General features: G+C 35.2%; 2 protein-coding genes across 5 annotated transcripts in view; one reads left to right on the forward strand and one right to left on the reverse strand.

Moving 5' to 3' along the window:
* The window catches only part of LOC106055852 (mediator of RNA polymerase II transcription subunit 13-like), a 43,669-nt gene extending 32,935 nt beyond the window's left edge, over positions 1-10,734 (reverse strand). For all 3 annotated transcript variants that reach the window (XM_056007192.1, XM_056007191.1, XM_056007190.1), the window contains exons 1-5: positions 10,519-10,734; positions 9,081-9,333; positions 8,825-8,927; positions 8,651-8,728; positions 7,872-8,017 (exon numbers count right to left, since the gene is read on the reverse strand). In XM_056007192.1, the coding sequence (XP_055863167.1) occupies positions 7,872-8,017; positions 8,651-8,728; positions 8,825-8,927; positions 9,081-9,333; positions 10,519-10,587 (649 nt within the window). In that variant the 5' untranslated portion in view covers positions 10,588-10,734. The remainder of the gene's footprint in view (positions 1-7,871; positions 8,018-8,650; positions 8,729-8,824; positions 8,928-9,080; positions 9,334-10,518) is intronic.
* A 44-nt stretch (positions 10,735-10,778) lies between these two features.
* The window catches only part of LOC106060696 (protein hobbit-like), a 64,473-nt gene continuing 50,510 nt past the window's right edge, over positions 10,779-24,741 (forward strand). For both annotated transcript variants that reach the window (XM_056007188.1, XM_056007189.1), the window contains exons 1-14: positions 10,779-10,963; positions 13,046-13,175; positions 14,006-14,055; positions 14,526-14,661; positions 15,546-15,664; positions 15,809-15,875; positions 16,892-16,981; positions 19,055-19,100; positions 19,585-19,751; positions 20,515-20,576; positions 20,936-21,030; positions 21,916-21,980; positions 23,110-23,282; positions 24,439-24,596. In XM_056007188.1, the coding sequence (XP_055863163.1) occupies positions 10,905-10,963; positions 13,046-13,175; positions 14,006-14,055; positions 14,526-14,661; positions 15,546-15,664; positions 15,809-15,875; positions 16,892-16,981; positions 19,055-19,100; positions 19,585-19,751; positions 20,515-20,576; positions 20,936-21,030; positions 21,916-21,980; positions 23,110-23,282; positions 24,439-24,596 (1,417 nt within the window). In that variant the 5' untranslated portion in view covers positions 10,779-10,904. The remainder of the gene's footprint in view (positions 10,964-13,045; positions 13,176-14,005; positions 14,056-14,525; positions 14,662-15,545; positions 15,665-15,808; positions 15,876-16,891; positions 16,982-19,054; positions 19,101-19,584; positions 19,752-20,514; positions 20,577-20,935; positions 21,031-21,915; positions 21,981-23,109; positions 23,283-24,438; positions 24,597-24,741) is intronic.

Consider the following 24,741-nt stretch of genomic DNA (forward strand, 5'->3'; position numbering starts at 1 on the left):
ATTATTCCGTATAGACGATTGGGGAGACCATTATTCCTTATAGGCGATTGGGGAGACCATTATTCCTTATAGACGATTGGGGAGACCATTGTTCCTTATAGACGATTGGGGAGACCATTGTTCCTTATAGACGATTGGGGAGACCATTATTCCGTATAGACGATTGGGGAGACCATTATTCCGTATGGACGATTGGGGAGACCATTATTCCTTATAGACGGTTGGGGAGACCATTATTCCTTATAGACGATTGGGGAGACCATTTTTCCATATAGACGATTGGGGAGACCATTATTCCTTATAGGCGATTGGGGAGACCATTATTCCTTATAGGCGATTGGGGAGACCATTATTCCTTATAGACGATTGGGGAGACCATTATTCCTTATAGACGATTGGGGAGACCATTTTTCCTTATAGACGATTGGGGAGACCATTATTCCTTATAGACGATTGGGGAGACCATTATTCCTTATAGACGATTGGGGAGACCATTTTTCCTTATAGACGATTGGGGAGACCATTATTCCTTATAGACGATTGGGGAGACCATTATTCCTTATAGACGATTGGGGAGACCATTATTCCTTACAGACGGCTGGTCATGCTCCACGCCCGTTCGTCTTGCACAACAAATTGGCTCCGTCAGTATGAACACGTTTTGGAATTTCCAACCTTACGGGTAGCACTGGCAAAGGCATATAGCTCTAGTATTGCCTTGGAAACCCTATGCGCAATTCAAAGCAGCACATTACAAGCGCAATGTGGGCTACAGACATGATTGCTATGCTCGCGGTTGATGAAATGATGAAGATGTAAAGACCAGTTCCTACAAGCTCCTAAACTATCACAATGATTCAGGTACAAAACGTTGTGTTTTCAACAAGGTGCCTCGGTTTGGTAGCAGCAGAAATGAGTGCAGCACGAGACAATTAGACTTTGAAAAGGCAACCAGTGTGTATGGTTTTCACGCTAAACAGATTTGCGTGCTCGAGCATTTGTTGAAGGCAGATTACCGTGTCCTCTTGACTGTACTCTAAATGTTCATGTTGTGAAGACTTCATAGTATGAACATGCGGACCTAAGCGTCCCTGTCAAAACAGTTCAATGCTTGCTTTCAAAACAATCAATATCATTAGGTGAATGAGAATGAGATTGTAATGAGGCCGTAAGTGCCGCAGCGTTTAGCGCCCTTTCCTCCGTGGCAGAAGCTCCGAGCTGAAATATGCTGACAACAAGCTCAGTTTATTGCACACACACACACTCTCTCGCAACGGATGTCAACTAAAACGTAGTCCTGCTCCTCTGCTGGTTAGAGAGTTACGGCAACATCTCGCGAGATGACCTGGCATTGACAATCTAAGCTCTGAAAGTCCAGACAAAGGGCTTCTTGAAATGTATTTATATGCTTTGAAGATTCTACTACAAATTGTAAACTGAGACTAGAACCCCCCCCCCTCTCTCTCTCTCTCTCTGGTAATCATACTAGAGATGTTTATGATTGTAGCCAGGTTGTTGTTTTTTTTTAAAGGCATTTTCAACATTTGAAGTTTCAGTTTTCGTTTCCATTGACCTGCTGACATGCCCACCTCAACAAAAGCAAACAGACCCTTACGTTTCTTAAGTCATCGATTCAAAGCCCCGACTCCCCCACCCCTCTTCTACCACCAAGTTGAAATAGAGAGCCAGTGGAAAGATGCCTGGTCCAGATTCTCCCGCCACAGCAAACCCTCATCTCTACATTTATTTCTAAACAGTGTGTAATGTTTCACTCCCCCCCCACACCATTTGTTTTAATGAAAAGAAATGATTCGACCCTCCTTGTATGTGGCTCCTCTCCAGCCCCCCCCCTCCACACACTCCCCAAATCTCGTCCCCGCCGTCCATCTCTCAATACCCATCGGGCAAAGCCAGAGCTTGACATGAAAATCAATAGGGCCACCATGGCGTGGTTCTGCTCACTTACAGCCCGTTGTCCCCCGCTCATGTGACCCACCTCCACTCAAGATACCAGATGCACCCTCCCGTCTTTCCGAGGGATCAAACGAATCATTCTAAAGTCGTAATCTAACAACCCGTTGACGACTACCATGACAGTCGGACGTACATCACGGTGCGGTGAAAGTGATGATGATGATAATAAAACTTTTTGAAAGTCACATTTTTAGGTTCAACTATTTCACAAAAAAAAAATCGCCAACTATGACAGGTCAGATTCCTACCCGAGACAACGATATCAACACCCCCCCCCCCAATATATCATAGGCGAGGTGTGCAAAACGCACATGAAGACAAGTTTTTTTTTTTAATTTAAACATTTAGTTTAGGATGGCATTAATTCAAAAATGTATGAATCTAAAACATTGAGCACCAACATGACCAGTGCCATTGTACATCCAGATCTGTGTATGGTACAGCCACATTCCAATACCAAAGCATAGTAGGTGTGACTGCAGTCAAGTTGTTTTGTTTTTTTTGTTTTGACTACAACAGAAACGTTATTGGAATGGAACTGATAGTCAGATAGACACAGAGAGAGAGACACACACACATATATACAGACAGAGCGTTCTTAGTGGTAGATGCACAAATTACGATGACGTCTCGACGATCCATCGTCTGGTCAACAAACTGTAAAGGCTATGAATTCAAAAAAGAAGCCTCACAATAGTTACAGCGCCTGGCACTGACCTCCATACTTCGTGGAGGAGGTAGCAAGACAGGTGTTACCAGCCTGTGGGGCTCCTCAACTAATGGGAAAATATAAAAAGAAAATCGGGGGGGGGGGAGCGATGTGAAAGAAACGATGACCGTAGGCAGTCAGGCTAGGAACAAGTGTGTCGGCCGTGTAACTGACAAGCATTGGTAGAAACCAGTCCAGGGAATTCAAACAAACGATGAGCGTTCACTGTACAGACAGGACACCACCAGCCAGAGATCAGGGCATTGTTAGTACTAAGTGAATGAAGGTGAAAGGGGGGCGGCCGCGGCGGCGAAGAAAACAGAGGAGGTGACTTGAAGTGTGGGGGGAGCACACTGTGAATGAGGTCTAGTATTGCAGTGACCACACAGTAGTACACTACTACCACTGGTGTGTGAACAAAAAGGTAACCCCCCCCCCCTAAACACTAGCATACACATTTCAAACCAAGTGTACTTTTTTTTTTAATACAAGAAGAGAGAGAGAGAGACATTCCTTATGCACTGCTAACAGAAGGGAATGCCATAGGTGAACTGGTCATTCATAGACACACACACAATCAAGACCAATAAATGACAATCTTGCATTTAGTAACAACCAGACATCCAACAATCATTGATTAACATATCTAACATTCTGAAATATAAACCGAGCATTGCATGGGGAGATAATCTAATTGGTGTAATAATAGTAGAGATCTAAGTGGCCTACTGGAAAAAAGTGTCCCCACCCCCAAATTTTTGTTTGTTTTGGTTTCAAAATTAAAGACAAATCAAAAAATGCAAATGAGCAAAATGATTAATTAATTCTAGTGCAGGGGTTCTCAACCTGTGGGTCGCGACCCCTTTGGGGGTAGATTGACGATGTACCAGGTGTCGCCCAAGACCATCAAAATGTGGAAAGTTATTGTCTACTCTTCTATTGCTGTACGTGAGAGGGTGGGTGGGGGTCGCGGCAGAGTGGGGATTGTAAAAAGGGGGCCGCCGAGCTTAAAAGGTTGAGAACCGCTGTTCTAGTGTATATAAAAAAAAAAGAACTAATTACCCACACACACACAACAAGAAGAGCAAGTGACAATGTTACAAGAGCAGAGAATTAAACTGAAATTATCATCAAACAATAGAACAAAGGCCTTATAAGACTAGTTTCATTCCTGGGATGCTTATTCTACACAAAGGGCAACCAAGCCCTAGATCTAGAAGAAAATGTACAGTCAAAGCATTTACAGGAAAGTTGAGAATTCGTGATTTCGGACAGACCATTTTGTACTACCAAGTAAAATAATTGTTGTAAAAATTTTAATATGAATTCAAATTAACAACTATTAGAATAACCAAATTTTAAATGGATTAGGGTGCTTGCAATTTAGAACCTGTGCTTAAGGCTTACATTTAAGAGCATAGATAATATTAATTATTGAGCAACAACACTAACGACATTTTTAGTTACAAAGCAGCTAATGATACACTAAGACAACCTCAAAAACTAGTTGGGGGCAAATTGATTATACTGGTTAGGTTATGCATATACTCTTTGGGATGCGTTCTGGTTAGATTATGCATATACTCTTTGGGATGCGTTCTGGTTAGGTTATGCATATACTCTTTGGGATGCGTTCTGGTTAGATTATGCATATACTCTTTGGGATGCGTTCTGGTTAGATTATGCATATACTCTTTGGGATGCGTTCTGGTTAGGTTATGCATATACTCTTTGGGATGCGTTCTGGTTAGATTATGCATATACTCTTTGGGATGCGTGGTCGAGAGGCCAAAACAGTTTGGCCATGGCTTGGCAAGCTAACAGGTGGGAGGGGGGCGCTCAAGTTAGAATCCTGACTTGAAGAGAGAACAGAGTTTTGTTTGCAGAGAGCCTACAGGCACCACCGATCCACAAAATAGATTGGACCACAGCGCACTGAGCATGCTATGAGCAGATTAAAATAGAAAAAGAAACAAATAAAATGTGTCCATGCTGTGAACAGTTGATTGCAAAAAAAAAAAAAATTAAAGCACCTTTCTCATAAAAAAAAATTAATTAGGGTAATAAGTGCTCCAACTTTGCCAGATGATTAGTTCCTATTCATAGAAATTAGCTAGAATGAAATTAAGTGGTTGGAAGTATTGGGTTTCTACAACACATGGCAAAGAAAGTTCTGGCATAAAGACACTGGTCAAAAGTTTTATCTTATGTATGTTTTTACAAACACTGTAGTAGTAAGTTGTTGAAGTCTTATTTATTGTTTTAGACAAAGTGCCATAATTTCTTTAATGCCAACAAGTAAATGCAGCTTCCAAATAGGTCAAAAAAATATTTCATTAACATTATTGTGAGGGCCTGTCAATGACTATTTGCTGCTGCTCACTATTTCAACACAAATAAATAGGTTCAATGACCTGGACTTGTCTGTTTGGATTCTAAAAGTTCTGGAGCTAATTTATGTCTGTTCAAAAGGGGTAAATTCCATGTTTTTTTTTTTATATAGAAGTCACTAAAATTACTTTTATACAGGGTTTAGACAGTTTAGTATAAAAAAATGGAATGAATTCCACACACAGTTTAAACATAATTGAAAAGACTATGTTTTAGTTTTCACATCATGTAAAATCAAATCTAAAACATCACTATGGGTAGGGTAAAGACTAACCCTAATGGCAACTGAAAGGTCTTTTTTTTTTTTTTTTCAACATCATATATCAAATGTTCATTTTATATTTTAGACCAGAAAAAAACAAAAAATTTAATGAATTTCCAAAGTAAAATCAACTTCTCAAGAACTTCTCAAGATTAAAGTCTTTATACTGACTTAAAATATTTACAAAAATTATAGAAGCCAGATCAAATATATATATTTTTTTGTAATTTGAGAGACCAAACTGTTGAAATTACAACTTTTTCATTACAAAAATGGAGCTCATTTTACACCATGTGCTAAAATGAAACAAGTTTTAACACTTCCACTTATATCTCAGATAAAGTATGGACATAGTCATTGCTTGGACAATACATTTTACTAGAAATACTGATTACAACAGCAAAAAAGGGACACAAAAATTACAATTACTAAGAAAAATATCCCCCTTTAGTTTTAGCAAAAAGCTATTGGTAATGTTTTACCAGACTCTTATCTTATATGATACAAATGTTACTTCAAAAAAGATGATTACGTCCTATGCATCATGCATATTAATCAATGACCTAAATTCTGCCAAGTCACTGGTTTTTCTGGCTATCTCAGGCAACCCATATCACATCTGCAGCATTAAAAGTTTCAATAGCACTGCCTGATATGCAGACATGCCTACCCCTAAGACCCAGAATGTGGAACACTCAGGTTGAAAATGTGGAATTTGGGGCCCCAATGTGGAACATGAACGTGTTTATGTTTGTCAGCCATATTGTACGCAATAAATAAAACTTCAATGATATTACTTTAATAACAATACTAGTTTGCTTCTTATACATTAGATGTAAATAGTATAATTAAAAGTAAGAAAACCTTTAATTCATAATTATGTCCTTTGTTTGAAATCAATAGTTCTAACTCCTATGTGATTATTCTAGATCTACTTGATTATCTATCCTTTTCTAGGGCTCTACTCTAGTCATTCTAGAAGTTGTCTCTAGTGCTAGATCTAAAATAATTTAAGAGTCTGTCTACTAATAGTACTAGTCTAGGACTAGACCTACATCTAATAAGTCCTTTAAGTCTAAGAACACAGATTATAATAATTATATTAAGTATAGATCTAAATATTTATGTCTAGAAGATCTATGGACTTATTGAGAACTAAATTTATTACATATGATAATGATACATAGAAATCTAGAGATCTATCACCTTCCAATTCTATTTCTCTAGATACTAAGTAAGATAGATCTAGATTTAGATCTATTATCATCTAGACTCTAGTTAAAATAGTTAAATCTAAATTCTAGTAATCTAGTGCTAGATCTAGACTCTCTAGATACTAATTTAGACTATGACTATGTCATAAGTAGATATACTGATATAGACTATAGACTTATTTAGATCTAGGCCTTAGCCTTACTGTGTCTAAGTCCTAAGTTAATTAATTACATTAAGGTCTAGATCTAGATCTCTAATATAGTAATAACCTATTTGAAAAAAAATCCTTTTCTTAGATTACTTACTTAGATCTAGAAACCTAAACTTAAATAAGGCTACTAAGACGACCTAAGAACTTAGACGACTTAGTCTTAGAAACCAGTTGAGTTAGTCACGTTAGTGTTAGAATAGCGCCTTTGTCGGGAAAAGAAAGGGATTTGAATGGAAAATTAGGCTTATTAGCACTTACTAGATTCTAATAATAGATCTAGTATCTAGACATAGAGTACTAGATCTAGATCTAGGTCTAGATCTAGTTCAACCATATCTTCGTACATTTAGTACACACCGGGTCCGGGAGGAGATGAAATGTAAACAATAAACACAGACCTAGATATATTTTATTTTGCATTCAGTATTTTCATTTCGCATTATTAATAAATAATGAAAAATCTGCGATTTTTTTTTGTGTCGGAATTCAGACTTGGCGGAACAAAAAATCGTGAATGCGGAACGGCGGAACATGAGAGCTTTTTTGATGCTTTTGCGGGACGGTTCCGCATAATGCGGGACTGTAGGCATGTCTGGATATGGCAATCTGAACATTAAAATTAAACTTCATAAAATCTAATTGCTGCTTGTAACGTTATTGGTAAAAAAACAAACTATATTTGGACAACTGTTTGAGAAAACCATTCAGAACAAACCCTCTGTGTCAGGATTTTGTGATTTTACCATCACAAAGGAGATAGACACCAATTACGAAGACTAATAGACACAGAAACTCATTTGTTTCCCTGGCAATCAAATCATTCAATACAAGTCTACATAATCATTTCACATGTAACTTTTGAGTGAAGCTTTTGTGAAAGTGTATTCTATTTTCTATAGTTATAATGTTTTGTGCCATGCACAAATTGTAAGACAAATTTCCTTATGGCTAATAAAGATTATTATTATTGGGCTTACGAATAATTTAACTGTTCACTATTTAGTTCATATTAACATTACCACAAGCATAAGAAAGGGAGATCACTACCATTCAGATTGACAACAAATATTATCAAAGCAGCTAGAATTAGAGCTGTAAGAAAATCTTACCTTGAATACTAGCTTGATTCCCCTGCACCAAAGCTATGTGCTGGGCTGTGAGTCTCCAAACCGGAGGTCGTAATTTGACCTCAATGCTGGCGCACACCTGACTCTCCCCATGTAAAAAGTAATGGAAGCTGAAGCTTAGGTGAACCCTGAAAATGGAATATTTATTAATAAATAACGTTCAATTTTTAACCTTGTGGTCTATGGGATAATGACCCATGCTTAATAAGGGTGTCATGTGGCCAAACAACGACTGTCTTTACTTTTCTCCAGCTATTGTCAAGTACCCATAATAGTATTGTGGACTCAAGACTCCTGAATTTCAATATACCAGTCTTAAACAAGATTCAAACCTGACACGCCTTGGTTAGGAAGCCAAGTGCTTCACCACAACCAACAAGCCCCATTATTTAGGAAAACGATTAAAAATCAGCCCCCCCCCCTTAAATCTAAGTCATTAAGATATAATAAATATTGCTTGCAAATTTAAAGACATCATCATATGAATATAATTAAAGCGCATTTAAGTTTAACGCAGTACTATGCTGTTAACATTAGCATTACTAGTTGACTACACAATGTTGTTTGTTTTGGCATAGCCTATATACACATTTAGTATTAAAATCATAATACAAAAATTGTGTCTACACAGATATGAGAATGATAAATGTAATTACTGAGCAATGTTTATTTCAGTTTGAAGAATACAATCATGAAAAAAAATAAAAAGATAATAGCTTTTTCAATGTCAGAGCAATATTTAAGTCAAATAGTAAGCTTACCCAGTATCTGAATTTCCATGCTCATAGGGTAACACATACCATCTACCAAGCCTCACAAAATTTTTGGAAAGAAGGCTCCTGTAAGGAATACATAAAAGTGAATTACATCCATGTTTCCTCTACAGGGGAATCAAAGATTATTATAAAACTTTTTATGCAATGCTTGGCACCTACCGTTCTATCAGATTATGCAGGGCTTTGAAAAGCAACGTCCTGCACTCATATGTAAGGCCATTATCTTTATCTTTATCCCTGTCCCAAGTTCCGCTTTCTATTTCTGAAAAATACATTTTCAGACTAGTTAGTATGTCTGAAATTTCTATTACGAGCATGAACAATGTTGCAAGATAATTAAAACGTCAACTAAAAAGAGTAAAAATATGATGCATAAGATAAAACATATAATGAAGAAAAAAAAAAAAGGTAATACCTTTTAAGCCCAGATCTGGGGTTAGAGCTTGCCTAAGGGACTCAGGCTCATCGCCATACCAAAATATCCATAGCTCTTTGCTACTGTTGAAGTCTGGTTGGCGCTGGTCTGGGTCTCTTTGGACACGACGCCATACACACAAGATGTCATTGTTAATGCAACGAGAAAAGCCAACAAGGACAGGGTCTTCAAGTGGCTCTACGTTCACATTATCTGTTGTCAAGCGGCGCCATTTTATGCCACACAAATCAGTCTGTTTAGAAAAAAAAATTAGGGCCATAATAATTTGAGTGTTTTAATTAATAAATTAAATCAAGACAATTTTTGGAAGATAAGCCATGATAAGGCTAAAAAGCTTCAAAGTAATTGTCATAAAAAGCTACATCTAGATCTAAGGCTTAAGTATTTAACTTCAGATAAAAATTAAATAGATCTACTAACTAAAAAGTAAGTGCATTCATTTAATAAGTGCTTGTGTTTAGATTAAGATCTAATTTAAAACCAAAGTTTTCAAGTCATGCCTGATGTTTAGAATAGACTAGCCTTGGCTAGGTCAAGAACAGAATGTAAGTAAGTTAAAAAAAAAATATTTCTTCCAGTGTTAACACAGTTAAAAAAATAACACTCATTAAAAAAAAAGTGAGTGTGGTATAGATTACTGGGATATACTAATAATTGAAATTGCTATACAATTTAGTTTAAATTTTGAAGTCAAGTCAAGGCTAATTATATTAATTCTTCATGGCTATTAGACTGGTTAGCATAGATCAAGATCTAAAATCTAAACTAAACTGTCTAAGGTCTAAAGAAAATCAAAATTGACAAAATGATATTGATTATCGATTTATATAGAATTCTAAGACTAAGACGTCTAAGTCTCTTCTTTTCTAAGACTGTTTACTATTCTAACCAATCATCCAATGACAATGCCTTGTCTCATTTCCTGTGTGCAACAAAAAGTCTAGAATAGACTAGAATTCAAGATAAACAAAGCCAAAACAAAAGCTTTTGTTAAGTTTAAAAAACAAAAACAAATCTTGAACTGGATCTAGTCTAGAGATCTATTTATTATCTAGATCTAATTCTTGACTTTACAATTCTACATGCTAAAGACTAAAGAAAAAGACACAATCTACAAGAATGATGGTGGTCGTATTGATTTCAGAGCATGCTACATGCATATTTAGTGTCTCAATGTTTTCAATATAATGGTCTATTTTAGACAAAAACAAACACAAATTCACACTTAGAAACATAAGAACACATTAAAGAAGGCATACAAACAACAGTATAACAGTATAATATTGATAATGCTTATGTACTCCCTCTTATAAACAGCGGGTAATCTATGTTGATGTTATCTGACATTTTCTGAGACCCAAGTTTATGAGCTTAACTTGAAAATGCAGAATCTAGATCTAAAATGTTCACAACTTACCAAAGCAAATAGATTTGTGAGGCAATCCTCCAAGGAGCAGCCGTTTCCAGACGGATTAGGGTGACTCATAGTCACTCCATATTATTTAAAACCCAAATTATATCCAAGAGAATGAAATGAATAAGTCTCGATTGAAAAATTCAATAATTATCGTCCATCATCGAATCCTTCACATAATATGGCTGACTGTAATGGCGACTCGATAGGGAACAACAAGGCGGTAAGGAAAACCTCATGTGATTGGTCGATTCCAGTCACATGCAGGTTGACCTACATAAAAATGGCAGCCAACGAGTGCTACCCACTACCAATCCATTTCAAAAATATTTATTTACTAAAGATAAATAACTCATAAAATAAGTTAACTAGTTTATTTAATAACAAAAATGGTCCAGGTCTTGTGGACCATTCTGTATATAACTATCGGATTATGGATTTTCAGCAGGTACGAATTAAAACTTGAGCTGTTATTTAAAGTACTACGTGATACGCTGAGTCAAATCATAATGAAAATACCCAGTTTTATTAGTCTAAGTAACCAGGAAGAGTGAAAGCGAAAGTTGAAATAATGCTGGAATTCAGAATCACAATAAATAGATCTAGAACTAGTAGAATCTCGATCTATTCTAGAATATAACTATTTAACACAGAGATTATTTTCATTCCCTATAAATATATAGATCTAGACTATTCTATTACTTTTTTAATACTTAGATTTTCTAGAATGACTTGGGCTTGGGCCGACTTGGCTTGGTCCGGCTTGGATTTTTAGATCTCTACATTAATTTATAGTATAATTTACTATAATAACATACACCACCAAGTTGAAGTTATACTATAATTTATACAGTTATTTGAGTTATACTCTAACTAGATCTAACTATTCTTTAATTCTAACTCTAGTCTACAGTCGTAACAGTGCTTGTAAAAATATAAATAGACCTCTATCTATACTATGATATAATTATAATATATTAATATATACTTAGGTTTGGCAGCTGCTAAGATTAAGAATTAATACTTCAATAAATGAATAATGTACTGTAATCTTATTATGTCTTATACATCAAAACTAAAAAAACAGACACAAATCTAATGACAATGAAACTAAACCAAACTACCAAACATTTTAAATAAATACTTGCATCAACATTCTCAGCCCCAGGAGATGCAGTGTAACATAGAATGTAATCCAAATAGATCTTTTTAAAACATTTGGACCTGATGGTATTACACCTAATTTCTTAATGAAGTAAATAATGAGCTAGCACCAGTGTTCAAAATTCTTTTTCAAGCTTCTTAATCAAGGTTGAGTACATAGTGACTGGAAAGAAGCTAATGAATGTCACTTCACTATATATTTAAAAAAAATAGATAAATCTAAGTTAGGAAACTACAGATCAGTATCACTCACTAGTATCACATGTAAAATACTAGAAGATATAATATATATAGAAACATCATAAAACATAATGTCCTTACTCCATACCAATGGAAATTTAGGTCATGTGAAACCCGACTAATAAGTTTAATTGATGACTTATAAATCAAAGGGCTTAGAAAATGAGCAAACAGATGACATTTAAGCCTTTGATAAAATTCATCACCATAGCTTGCTAAAGAAATATTTTGGCAGTCCATTACACTAATGGAGCTAGAATGTAATAATAAATGGCTCCAAAATCAACACCAATAACAGTAAACTCAGATGTAACTCAAGGAGCATTCTTAAGCCCACTACTGTTTGTAATTTAGAATATAATATGTTTGGCACTCCTCAATGCAAAAAAAAAAAACTAGAGCAGATTATGCAAAGTAGAGCTGTGAGATTTATAAACACTATTGAATATTCACATCCACTTGAGTAACTCCAGTAATAAAATGACTAAATTTAGAGACACTTCAGGACAGAAGACTAAATAGTAAAGTAGTTAATACTTACGACAGTGAACAAAATACTAAAACATACCCTAATAAAATACTCAGAAAAACGCAAAGATAAAGGCACATTCCTTGTTCCATATGGTAGGCCTTACTCAATTAAGGGCTCATTCTTTTCTCGTGACAACTTATCTTATAAAATACAGACGTTACTTCAAAACAGATGATTACTAAACGTCCTACGCATGATGCATCTAGTCTAAAAATGTATAAATTTGTCCTAGCATATTATAATGGAATGAGGAATGTGCTTTTATCTTTTACTTTAGATCATGAAATAGATTTCTTCAAGCAGGAAAAGTCTCTAAAAAAATATAATGTGTATGGCAGGTTGGCACATACATGTTATCCCATATGAAGTTATAATCTTATTTTTTGAAGGAACTTTTGTAATGTTTGAAATAAAATAAGCTCTGAATTTCTTTACTGTTTTTTAATTTGATATTGGATATTCTATACCTCATTACACGTGGGTTGATGGTGGCAATACTAATTTTTAGCAAGTTTTGACCAGATATATATATATATATAGATATATTTATATTGATGCATTCGATAGTTGACATTTTATATATTTGTATTTAAGGGCGATAGCCTACCTCATCCAATGGCTGCTGAAAAGGTATTTGGACATTACCTTAAAATTTGGCAAGGTGGGCTTCTTAAGTTTTGGAAAAGTACAGATGACATTTCAAAGAGATGTGTCAGTGAATGTCGTAAGTGATACACAACATTCTAGTACTTTGGTAGAAGTGAATGTCATTTATAAGTGATACTCAACATTCTAGTACTTTGGTAGAATTGCTTTGATTCTTTGAGGAAATGAATTACAAATTATTACGTTTCTATTCTATATAAATAATTAAAATTGGGAGATTTTTTATATTTTTTTTTACTAAACTTATATCAATTCACTCTGTCTGTCTATCTGTCTGGTAAAAAAGTTTGTACTCATTATTCCTCCCACAACCAATCTCAGATCATGTTGAAATTTTGCACAATTATTTGTTGTACCTGACTAAACTAGAATCAATGAAAAAAAACACAAAAACAATTAATTAATTAATAATTAATTATTTTGTTTGGCATCTAACAAGGGAAAGAAATTGTACTTGACATATGGTGGTATAAGTTGAATTAGTCCAATTTACATTTGCAGAGAGAAATAGGCCATCCTTATCAATAGATAATTGTAAAACCTATTTTCTTAAGCCCTTGCTGGCACAGTGGTTAGTGTATTGGCTTGGTAGGCTTGAGCCCTCGAGTTTGAAGTCAAGTCGCACAACTTTTTAAAATAAAATGCACTTAAAAAGTGATCACTGTAACATTCACCCCTTTTCCAACTGGTCCAGACATGTGATAGGATCATAGTGCTTAACAAAAACGATAAGTAAAACCATTTCTAATCCCACAGGCTTATTATTAGTAGTCTAGATCTATTAGAAATTTATGACTGATCCAAACTAAATGCTATAATTACAATTAATATAAGCTTTGCTGTTGTTTTTTTTAAAAGTATTTTTAAAGTTTTTTTGTTTTGTTTTAGGAAGTGGTAAAAATTTGGTTGTCAAGCTCTTTTTTTAATCCTGATGTAAGGTAAGGATTAAATAAGCATTTATTAATTGAACTAATTATGTATGCCACAAGACCTCATAATGGTTGATAAGTTTACCCTCTAAACTGAGAACACTTGGGATTTAAATAAGCAAGCTTTTCTTATTTTTTGTTATCTCAAAACAATTTACTAAGTTTGAAATTTGGTGTCAGAAATGAAGCTCTTATCCCCAAAATATATTGTTTTTTTATTAATTTGGGTATTGTAAAATCAAAGCAATGGGCTTAATGGGGGAAAAATAGTAATCAGAATTTATTATTTACTTTTTTATAGCGTTAATGGTTGACTGAGTAGAGTTTCTTGTGCTTGGCCTTATAAGTTAAAGCTCCTGAGTTTGAGTCCTACAGAGACTTGATTTTCACTTATGTTTGAGGCCATTTCTGAGATCTACTTAAGCTAATTTGGAATAGAAGTAGAATGGCCTTGATGCTATCACTATTTCTCTCTCTAGAAAACCTGTTGTGATTTGTATCGAGGACATGAGAATCCAAGTGGATGTAAGCAACCACAGAGAACAGCAAGGCGACCCTGGGGCTACCACAAGAAAGAAACAGCTGGGATTCAATAAATTATTATCTTTAAGCTCTGTAAGAATCGATAATAATCTTAGTTATTTATAGTCATGTTTGTTTTAGAATTTCTTTTGTAATTAAAGATTTTAAGAATTGTTTTGTTTTTATTATGAAAGGCTATGAGAAAACATTTTTAAAATGTTCGTAGGTGACATGTTTTTAATAATATTTTTCAGTGCCTTTTTTTTTGTAAAAAAAAAAATAGGTACCAGTACTCAGTGATGGATTGCCTAACTTTTAACTACAAATAAATTAATAATAAATGTTAAAATACAAGAAAAGTAGTAATTTTTTCCCCACATTGAAAAAGGTGCTGGTACGCTGTACTTGTGAGTACCTTCACAAAAAAAGCACTGATATTTTTGTTAACATAAAACTGGCTCAAGTGTTAAAATATATTTTAGACACATATTTATGATCGTAGCTAGCTCCTAGCTAGCTAAATTTTTGGCTTTCTTAATTTGTACAAACATGGCATTTAATATTTGTTGCTAACTCCAAAATTACATTCATCTTGTGTGGCATACAGCAGCAACCTTTAATAATCATGTTTTATGCTTCATTGTACTTTTTTTTTCTTCTTTAATAAAGTTCTGCCCCTCCACTCATTAGGCAGAACAGTTACATGACAAATTGTTAAAAATTCAAAAGTTTAGTTGGTAGCTATACAAAATACACCAGCCACATGAGGAGGCATAAAACCCCAGTGCAAAGCCCTCAGCCCCCTGGATGACAAAGTGGTCATCATCGAACCACGATGGACAAACTATATATATATATATATATATATATATATATATATACAAAATAACATTTAAATTAGGCTTTAAGAGAAATTAGCCATTTAAAAATGTATGATGTAAAAAAAATTAAAATAGTACTTTGGTCTTCTAATTTAGTATTTTGGCCTTCGTATCAACAACATGACTGTAATGCTGCTGAAAACAATGTTGCCAGATTGTCTCATACACTTTTCTTCTCCTGAGATCTCCTTGGACTGCGGGGCTGCTTATGACAAGTGAGCATTTCCATTACAGAGATTACACTTGTTGTTTACATATTCACAGTATTCATCGTATCAGTACCAATAACTCCATCTTTCATACAAAAAATAGTTATCGTTTCTGTAATCTATAAAAAAAATGGTTTAATTTGTTAACAGATATGAGCTGTGTATAAGTCTGAACAACTTTGGATGTAAAGCCCTCAGGACTTTGGCTGAGACTCCGGTAAACTATTAAGTTATTTTCTAGTCATCCTTAACCCTTAAAGTGCTGAGCTGTTTTACTGTGAGTGCAAACAAAATGAAATTACAATTCTGATGTTTAGAGGCTAAACTACCACACGCCTTTTAAGGGTTAAATAAAAAATGTTTGATAAGAGTTATTTTTCATGGAAAAGGGAATTATCAATCCTTAACTGTTGTTAAAGAAGCTCACGTTTTGTGCTCCAGGAACTAGGGTTGTTGTAAGAGTTCAGGGGAAGAATTCTGGACAATTTTTAAAGGCAGATTTCTTATCCCATATACTAGGACAACTTTGTACAAGTGCTTCATCATTTGAGCAGTAAAACCAACAACTTAGCAGAGTATAAGTCACTGATTAACATGCATGTCTAGATTGATACTTCGACATCATTATCTTCTCGTTTGAAGTAACATCTGTAGTTTATAAGATACAAAAGATCCTTTTTTTTTGGGGGGGGGGGGCTATATTTATATAATTATATTTTTGCATTTTGTTTAATAATTGTCTACTATCAAATCAGTTTGTAACTTTGTTAAGCAGCTAGTAACAAAGAAAATGATGTTAACAAACTTGTTTCTAAATACATGGTTAATACACAGTTATCAACCATTTTTATTTCCCCTTACAAAAATTCTGTTAACTTAATTAAGATTTTGGACACAGATGCTGATGCTGTCAGCTTTCATTGAGGATGGATCTTTTGACCCTTTAGCTAGGAAGGCCAGTGGTTTACCACTTGGCAAACACATCCCTACATGCACTTGATTACTTGTTATGAAACATGTTTTTGTAAAATGTTTTACGTTTTGGATGTTTCGTCAGAGTTGAAGATAATATACTTCCTAATCCAAACTTCTCACATGATGACAGGGGGTGGCAGCGGGCAGAGTATGAACCTGGGACCATTGAGACAACCGAACAACAGTCCAGCGCGTATACCACATGACCAGGCAGCCATCCCATCCATATTTATCATGTATCTGGACACTTGTTTTCAGGGCTCGACACATCAGAATTGTCTCGGGGAATTCTCCTTTACATTCAAGATGGAAGCCAAGCTTGAGAAAAGTGCAGAGATCAAGCTTGTGGTAACTCATCTTCTTTTTTGTTTCTTAGTGCTAGATACAGGCATTATTTTGTTATGTGCATGTATTTAAATTAAAGTCATCATCATCATTTTTCCTTTGAGTTCGTCATGGAACATGGGGCCTCAGCAAAAATATGCCACTCTCCTTGGTCTTTTGCTAGTTTCTTAATCCCAGGTCTTTTCTGTCCTCTTGGCTTCATCTAGTACACTGCATCGCCATGTTCTTTTTGGTCTTCCTCTGCGTCTCGTGCCCTGGGGGTTTCCACTCTAAGGCCTGTCTAGCTCTGTTTGTATCTTTTCTAAGTGTGTGACCAATCCATCTCCACTTTCTCTCTAAGATCTGCACCTCTATATTTCTCTGTCCACCCATCTCCCACAGTTTAGTGTTTTGTCATACTAGTGAATTTTTAAGGTATTTCTCAGACATCTGTTGATGAAGGTCTGTACTTTTTTTGTTGTTATTGCTTCAGTTGTTCTCCATGTTTCATAACCATATGGTAGGACCGCCTTGACATTAGAGTTAAATATTGTTATTTCTTATTCCTAATTAAAAGTAATTATAGAAGTGAAGCTAGGTGCTGAAACAAAAGATGATACATATATATTAAACATAAATGAACAGCAGCACCAGGTACCAAGTTTTTAAATGAGAGAAAGTAGTGAATTAAAATGAGACAAAAATAAGGTACTGTGAAAATAAGGTACCAAGGCTCGAACCAGTGACCCTGGAAACGACAACACCGCCTAGTGTTTCCAGGGTCACTGGTTCGAGCCTTGGTCGACACAGTACCTTATTTTCGTCTCGTTTTAATTCACTACTTTCTCTCATTTAAAAACGTGGTACCTGGTGCTGCTGTTCATTTGTGTTTAGCATTAGCTACTAATGCGACCAAATGCGCCCTTCCCCCCTCAGTACTAATGCGCCCAAATGCGCCCGCCACAGCACACATACAGCGTGACTTGCGTAGCTCTCGTTTTCCTGCGCGACGCGTGGTGTTATTTTGAGCTGGCTGGGTTTTTTAAAAAGTAGAAATATAGATCGTTTCGTTGAAAAAAAAACGGATGTTTTTACGTCTTTCGCTTCAGTTTCTATGGGCCTTCGAAGTTTGTTGATTTTTTTTTTCGATTTTTCTTAGCTGCACAGGCCATTTTCTCAATGACCTTTCAATTTTTAGACCCGTTATCGCAAATAATGCACTAAATACAGCTAATAAGGAACTTGATATTGATCAAGACATTGATCATTAGAATTTAGCGCTACATTTAGACTTAGATCTAGTCCGATTCAGAGATAGAGTAGAGTGAAGGAAACATTAGATCGATCATCTAGCCTAGATCTAGACTATTCTGGATCTAGCGTCAATGAATCTTCAACATCTTTGACTGATATTTTGAACAGTTTTTATTTACCACATGAAAACTTTAGATGAAATAGATCTAGTTGGGGGTGATCACAACGTTGGTTTGGACAATGGTTTGATTACTTTTACTTTGTTATGCTAGAAGTCATGAAATCTGAGACACATGCAGAACCACATCAGCATGATGCCATGTTCAGGCAACTAAGGGCCTCACGCGTACCCAGTGAAAGTCAGTAAATACTCAAGACATATAAAGATTTTATATAAAAGCATAATGTTTATTGTATAGGCCTACTAAATTCCTACTTAAAAACATTACTGGTCTTGGGGTAAAATTTAAATATTACCAAAAATTACACATCTGATTGGGGGGGGGGGGTCCACCAGTCTTCAAAAAATCACGCACTCGAACAAATTTTCGTCTTTACCTGTTGTTTTTATTGTTTGAATCTTGTAAAACCTATTCAAGTTATACATCATTTTAAAGGTCATCCATTTCTCTTTTTTTAGAAGTATTTTTTGTTATTGATAGATGTTGTTTTATGTTTTTTTAAATATATTTTGTAAAGTCAGTCTATTGATGTTTTGGAGTTACCTCCCTTTGCTTAGTATTTAGAGAGATGCTGCTTAGGAATGGCTTAGTAGCTAATGAGTTAATATGCATGTACCATCACTAATTAAAGTACAATGAGTTGACTCTTTACTATCTGCAGGCTTTGAAATCAGTGATTGCCAAACCTCAGATGATGATAACTGAAGGTAATTAATCAGTGTTAAATTTATACCTTCAATGTTCAAAGTGTTAAATAAATAAATTATTTTTTTTTACTATGATATAATAAAAAAACATGCCCACAAAATGAGAACATTTCAAACATTTAATACAAATTTACACATTAAAACTTTGAAAAAATTGTGAAATGCTTCCCCCCCACCTTCCCCAATTTGGAGTTACAGAATTCGGCATTCGGGTTAGATAATTAAATTTACTTTTATCAGAATTTGGGATGCTTGGTGGATGAGTGGTTAATCGTTTGGCTTCTGAACCTGGGGTCCTGGTTCAAATCTCTGTGAAGACTTGGTTTTTGAAATTTGGGATTTTTAGGGTGCCCCCCGAGTCCACCCCCATAGATTGCAAGGTCTGAATGGGGAACTTGTCTAAATTTGGAATAGCTAACAGAGAAGCATAATACAACTTTTAAAATTTATCTTGGCCAACTTGCTTCTTCTAAAATATTTTCAGGATTTCTCCAGAGTCTGCAGATGATAAACATGAAAAGACAAAATGAGCTTGTGCATCCAACAGAAGAGCCCTTAGTTGGACCTGTGACCCCTGAAGTAGTAGAGGAGAGTTATGTTCCTTGGCCCAATGACACTCTAATGTCTAAATTAAAATTATTTGAAAAAATGGTAATTAATAACAAGTCATTGTATATATATGTATACATTTCAATGTTTAAAACTTGGAAATCTTTTTGAGAGGGATTAGGTTGAGCGTAGCTGATCATTAAATGTCTGGGTTGAGATTAGTTAAAGCTACCACATGTTAGCTATTGCAGGTCTAGTAAGAAGCCCTTGGGAATATATAATGGACCAAGACTCAGCTATTTGAAATTAAGATGGTTTTTATAATCTGCATAGCTTCCTAGTAATAGAGCATTCTGATGCCCATCTCTAAGCCTTTATTATACAGAATGTACTGGAGTTAGCGGTTTATTAAACATTATTTCCTATATGTTCTATCAATATGGAGGCAAGGTGGTTGAGTGATAAAGCTCTTGGCTTCCAAACCGGGGGTCCAGGTTTCAAATCCTGGTGAAGACTGGGATTGTTTTAGTATCGGGATCTTTCGGGCGCGTCTAGGCCCACCCAGCTCTAATGAGTACCTGACATTAGTTGGGGAAAAGTAAAGGCGGTTGTTCATTGTGCTGGCCACATGACGCCCTTGTTAACTGTGGGCGACAGAAACAGAAGACCATTACATCATCTGCTTTAATAAGATAACAATGTTGGAAAGGGGAACTTTACTTCTGTCAATATAATTCTGGCCCTGGCGCTTTACCATGTCTGAGATTTTACCTTGTTAAACTTGGGATTAGTCTAAATGAAGAGAAATTTCATCAGATTTAAACCAATATATTTGTGTGCATTTCTGTTTTCTATGATGTGACAGCAAGATGTGAGTTTTGACATATCTGATTTGAATGTACAAATTGTCAGAGAGACCAAACAGAGGTAAGAGTTTACAACCCAGTCAACAAATTTACATAGCAAATATCAGGGTTTAAATTGGGTTATGGAAAGCAAATATCTGGGTTTAAATTGGGTTATGGAAAGCAAATATCTGGGTTTATTTTTTTTTTCCATGATGAATTTTACAAATCTTTAATTTAAAGAAAGGAAAAAAAAAAGATAACTCATACTTCAGTTTTCCTGTTTAGTTAAAAAGTTCTTTAGTACATCTATGATTTTGAGACCAATTAATATTTCTTAAGGATTTTTTAAAGCTAGCTTGGTTTTATTTGAGAGTTTCCTTTGTCAGACGCTACATATAACTTATTATTGCTATTATTTGTTTCATTGTCCATCTACAGAAGTCTGTCTGTATGCTTAAAACTGTTCCATTTGGGCTTTCATAACCAGTCTTTCTGGCAGGCAACTGATATGAACTGCAATCTTTACTTAGAAGGTTGGTCATTCTGCTCAGAATAATAATAGAAACTAGAGTTAATCTTGATAGTATGTGCTCTTGTGCCATTTAAGTTGCCTGTTTCTGTTACAAATGGTTTGAAAAGATTGTATAGTCAGAACAGATATGATGGTATAGTCAGAATAAATATTAGTCACTATATCCATACCTGACTAGGATGTATAGTCAGAACAAATATTAGTCACTATATCTATACCTGATTAGGATATATAATCAGAACAAATATCAGTCACTATATCCATACCTGACTATAATGTATAGTCAGAACAAACTTCAGTCACTATATCCATACATGACTAGGATAAAATAGTCAGAATTAATATCTGTCAATCTATCCATGCCTGACAAGGATGTACTGTCAGAACAAATATCAGTCTGACTAGGAATTAAGCTGGAGTCATCTGGTAGAAGTTATGCACTGTAGATTTTCATTACATGACTGCTTCAACTCAGTAACATGCTATCTTTAAAAACCTTTTAACTCACAGTATTAAAATTGTAACATGTGGTGTAACATAATACACCTTGTTTATGGTGGAGTTTAGGGTTCTACTGCCTGTATGGCCAGAATCAAGTTTAATGTTATTTCTTAATGAGGACTTTCTCAGATACTAGCAAAGGCTGTTTATAATGTGGTCATGCAGTAGTTATATCTGTATTTACAACACGTCAATATATTTTTGAAGAAATTTTATTGGATAAAAATCTTTGAAGAACATTTTCAAATGCTATATTTGTTTTACCACTTAAGATGGATAAGTTATGATTAGCTGCTCTTTCCTGGAAGAGAAATGTCTAGCTTACCACAGATAATCCCTCTGAGTAGGTGAAAATAATTTGTGTGCATGTGTGTTTTTCCCACAGAGTTTAACACAAGTTCCATGCAGGCAAAGTTTGCTGGGCTGAACAAAATAGTTGTTAAAGGGCAGGTAAATCCATTTTCTCAAATGTTACTTTCAACTGACATCAAAGGGTATGTAATTTTTGTAAAGCTTATATCAACTCATTGTCTGTCTGGTAAAAAGTTTGAGCATGTTATTTCTCCCACACCCTATCTTGGATCAAGTTGAAATTTCGCACAATTTGTTCTTGTACCTGACAAAACAAGAATCAATAATAAAAAAAACCCTAACCAATTAGTTAATTTACTATTTGTAATTAATTATTTTGTTTGGTAATGAACAAGGGAAAGAAATTGTACTTGACATGTGATTGAATAAATTGAATTAGTCCCCATAAGGAGGCTTGGACTCTCTGAGTTTGAATTCCAGTCGAACTTTTTTAAAAATTTAAAGTGATCATGGTAACATTCACCCATATACCCCCTTCTTTCCCATTGCCAACTTCACAACTGTTCCAGACAAGTGATAGGATCAAAGTATTATTGAGAAAGCATACTGAAGCATGAAATTGCGCTAAACAATAACAATTGGTAAAAATATTTCACACAGATTGATTCTTGTTAGTCTAGATCTATTACAGATATGACTGTTCCAGACTTATTGATACAATTATACTTAATATAAGCCTTGTTTTTGTTTTTTTAAAGTATTTTTCTATGTTTTTCTCGCTTTTTAAAAATATCCTTGTGTATTCAGATCTTCAATAAGTAGATATATTTTTGGGGAATATAATGGTTGTTTGGCTTATTGCTTTCAAGTTGGTCATTAGCTAAGAAGTAGGCGCAGTGGCTGAGCAGTAAAGTGCTTGGCTTCCAAACCAGAGGTACCAGGTTCGAATCCTGGTGAGACTAGGATTTTTAATTTCTGGATCTTTGGGCGCTTTGAGTCCACCCAGCTCTTATGGTTACCTGACATAAGTTGTGGAGAAGTAAAGGTGGTTGGTCGTTGTGCTGGCTACATGACACCCTTGTTAATCGTAGGCCACAGAAGCAGATGACCTTTACATCATCTGCCCTATAAACCACTAGGTCTGAAAGGGAAACTTTACTTTTTTTTTTTTTTTTTTGCTAAAAAACATGTATTCTGAACCTACACAGAATGAATGCCAGACTTTTTTTGGTTTTAAAATTATTTACATTTCTATTTGTTTGTCTAGATCTTGCGTGACTCTTTGGATACTTTCCTGACAGTCAACTCTGGCTTCTTTCATTACCACCATGAAGAGGTGCAGTACTGGGTCTCTGTCTTCACCAATATTTTCCAGTGGAGGCAGCCACAAGAGAGACAGAGAGTACATTTACCCTTGACTAGGAAAAAATCTGTACCAAGGTGAGATACTAGAAGTTTAACCAAGCAAAAATATTTGTTGTATTGATTGTCTTTAGGTAACACTGCATTGAATATATTATCTTTGCAAATGCCAAATCCTCAGTTATAAATCTTGTTGAAAGCATGTTTATTACACAGAAGTTGCTTAAAAAAACTATACACCAAACTATTCTGTACTAAGGTATATACTAGTTTAACCAAGCCAAAACATATATATATTATTGATATACTCTAGTAGTAAAATGATAACATTGCATTGAATATATTGTCTTTGCAAATGCCAAATCCTTTGTTATAAATCTTGTAGAAGATAGCATGTTTATTACACAGAAGTTCAAAATTGCGACAAAAAACTATATTTACCTTCACCTATCTCTTATTCTCTTGAACCGTTGGGGCACCTAGCAGATCTGTTGAGTGTCTTTCTCCATACCTCTCTGTCTTTTTCCTTGGATAGAATTTCATTCAGTGACAGGCCTGTCCATTCTTTGATGTAAAAACTATTAAAAATTAGAAAACTAAGCATTTTCAAATCTGTTACCATCTTTGTAGCAGAGGTTTGAAATATAGATTATTTTGCTAATCCACAAAGTGTTTTAATCCATCTAACTAGAATTACTAGATTACACATCTCTAATGCTTTGATTTGATCTGAAAACAGCAGCCATAATGCTCTCTTAGGTAATAATTGTTACATGTAGGGCAATGTCACAATGTGCATGACTATTCCCATTAGAATGTTATAGAGGTTCTTAACCAAACTATAATCTGGCATGCAGGCAATGAAACAATAAAGAAATGCATGCTTTTAAGCAAAATTAATTTCTAGACTGCCTTACTACAATGATAGAGAAATGGAAAGTTTTGTTTTGAAAACGCCTATTGACTAATGATGATGGATTGATGATGTAGAAGCAGATCTGAAGCAGCTTGGGGTCAGGGCATGGAGACGAAAGGCCCAGGAGAGATCTGAATGGAGGGATGTGTTAAAGCAGGCCAGAGCCCTCCATGGGCTGTTGCGCCACTGGGATGGATGGATTGACTAATGATGCCTTTGGAGATTTGGGATGTAAATAACATTGTTTAAGACTATAATAAAATAAGTATCTTTGTATGTTTATTGTATCTTATCAACATTGTCATTTTTTTCTTCTAGTCCCGTCCTGTTGGGTTGGGTGGAAGGGAAAAATTTCTCGACAGTCGTTGAGGTCACAGATCTATCTTCGACCTTTTCTACAGCAGCGTGTAATGGACTTCACACCCAGTTGGCTTACGCACAACTGACGACCACTCTGAAACCTGGAGGATCAAGTGGTGAGACTCTTTCTTACAAATGCATGTGTCTTTTACTATTGCTAGGGTTGGGAATATTTCTACAAAGCTTATGTCAACTCACTCTGTCTGTCTGGTAAAATGTTTGTTCACCTTACTTCTTGCGCACCCACTCTTGGATCAAGCT

The sequence above is a fragment of the Biomphalaria glabrata genome, chromosome 12 (genome assembly GCF_947242115.1).
Source record: "Biomphalaria glabrata chromosome 12, xgBioGlab47.1, whole genome shotgun sequence".
Classification (NCBI taxonomy): Eukaryota; Metazoa; Mollusca; class Gastropoda; family Planorbidae; genus Biomphalaria; species Biomphalaria glabrata.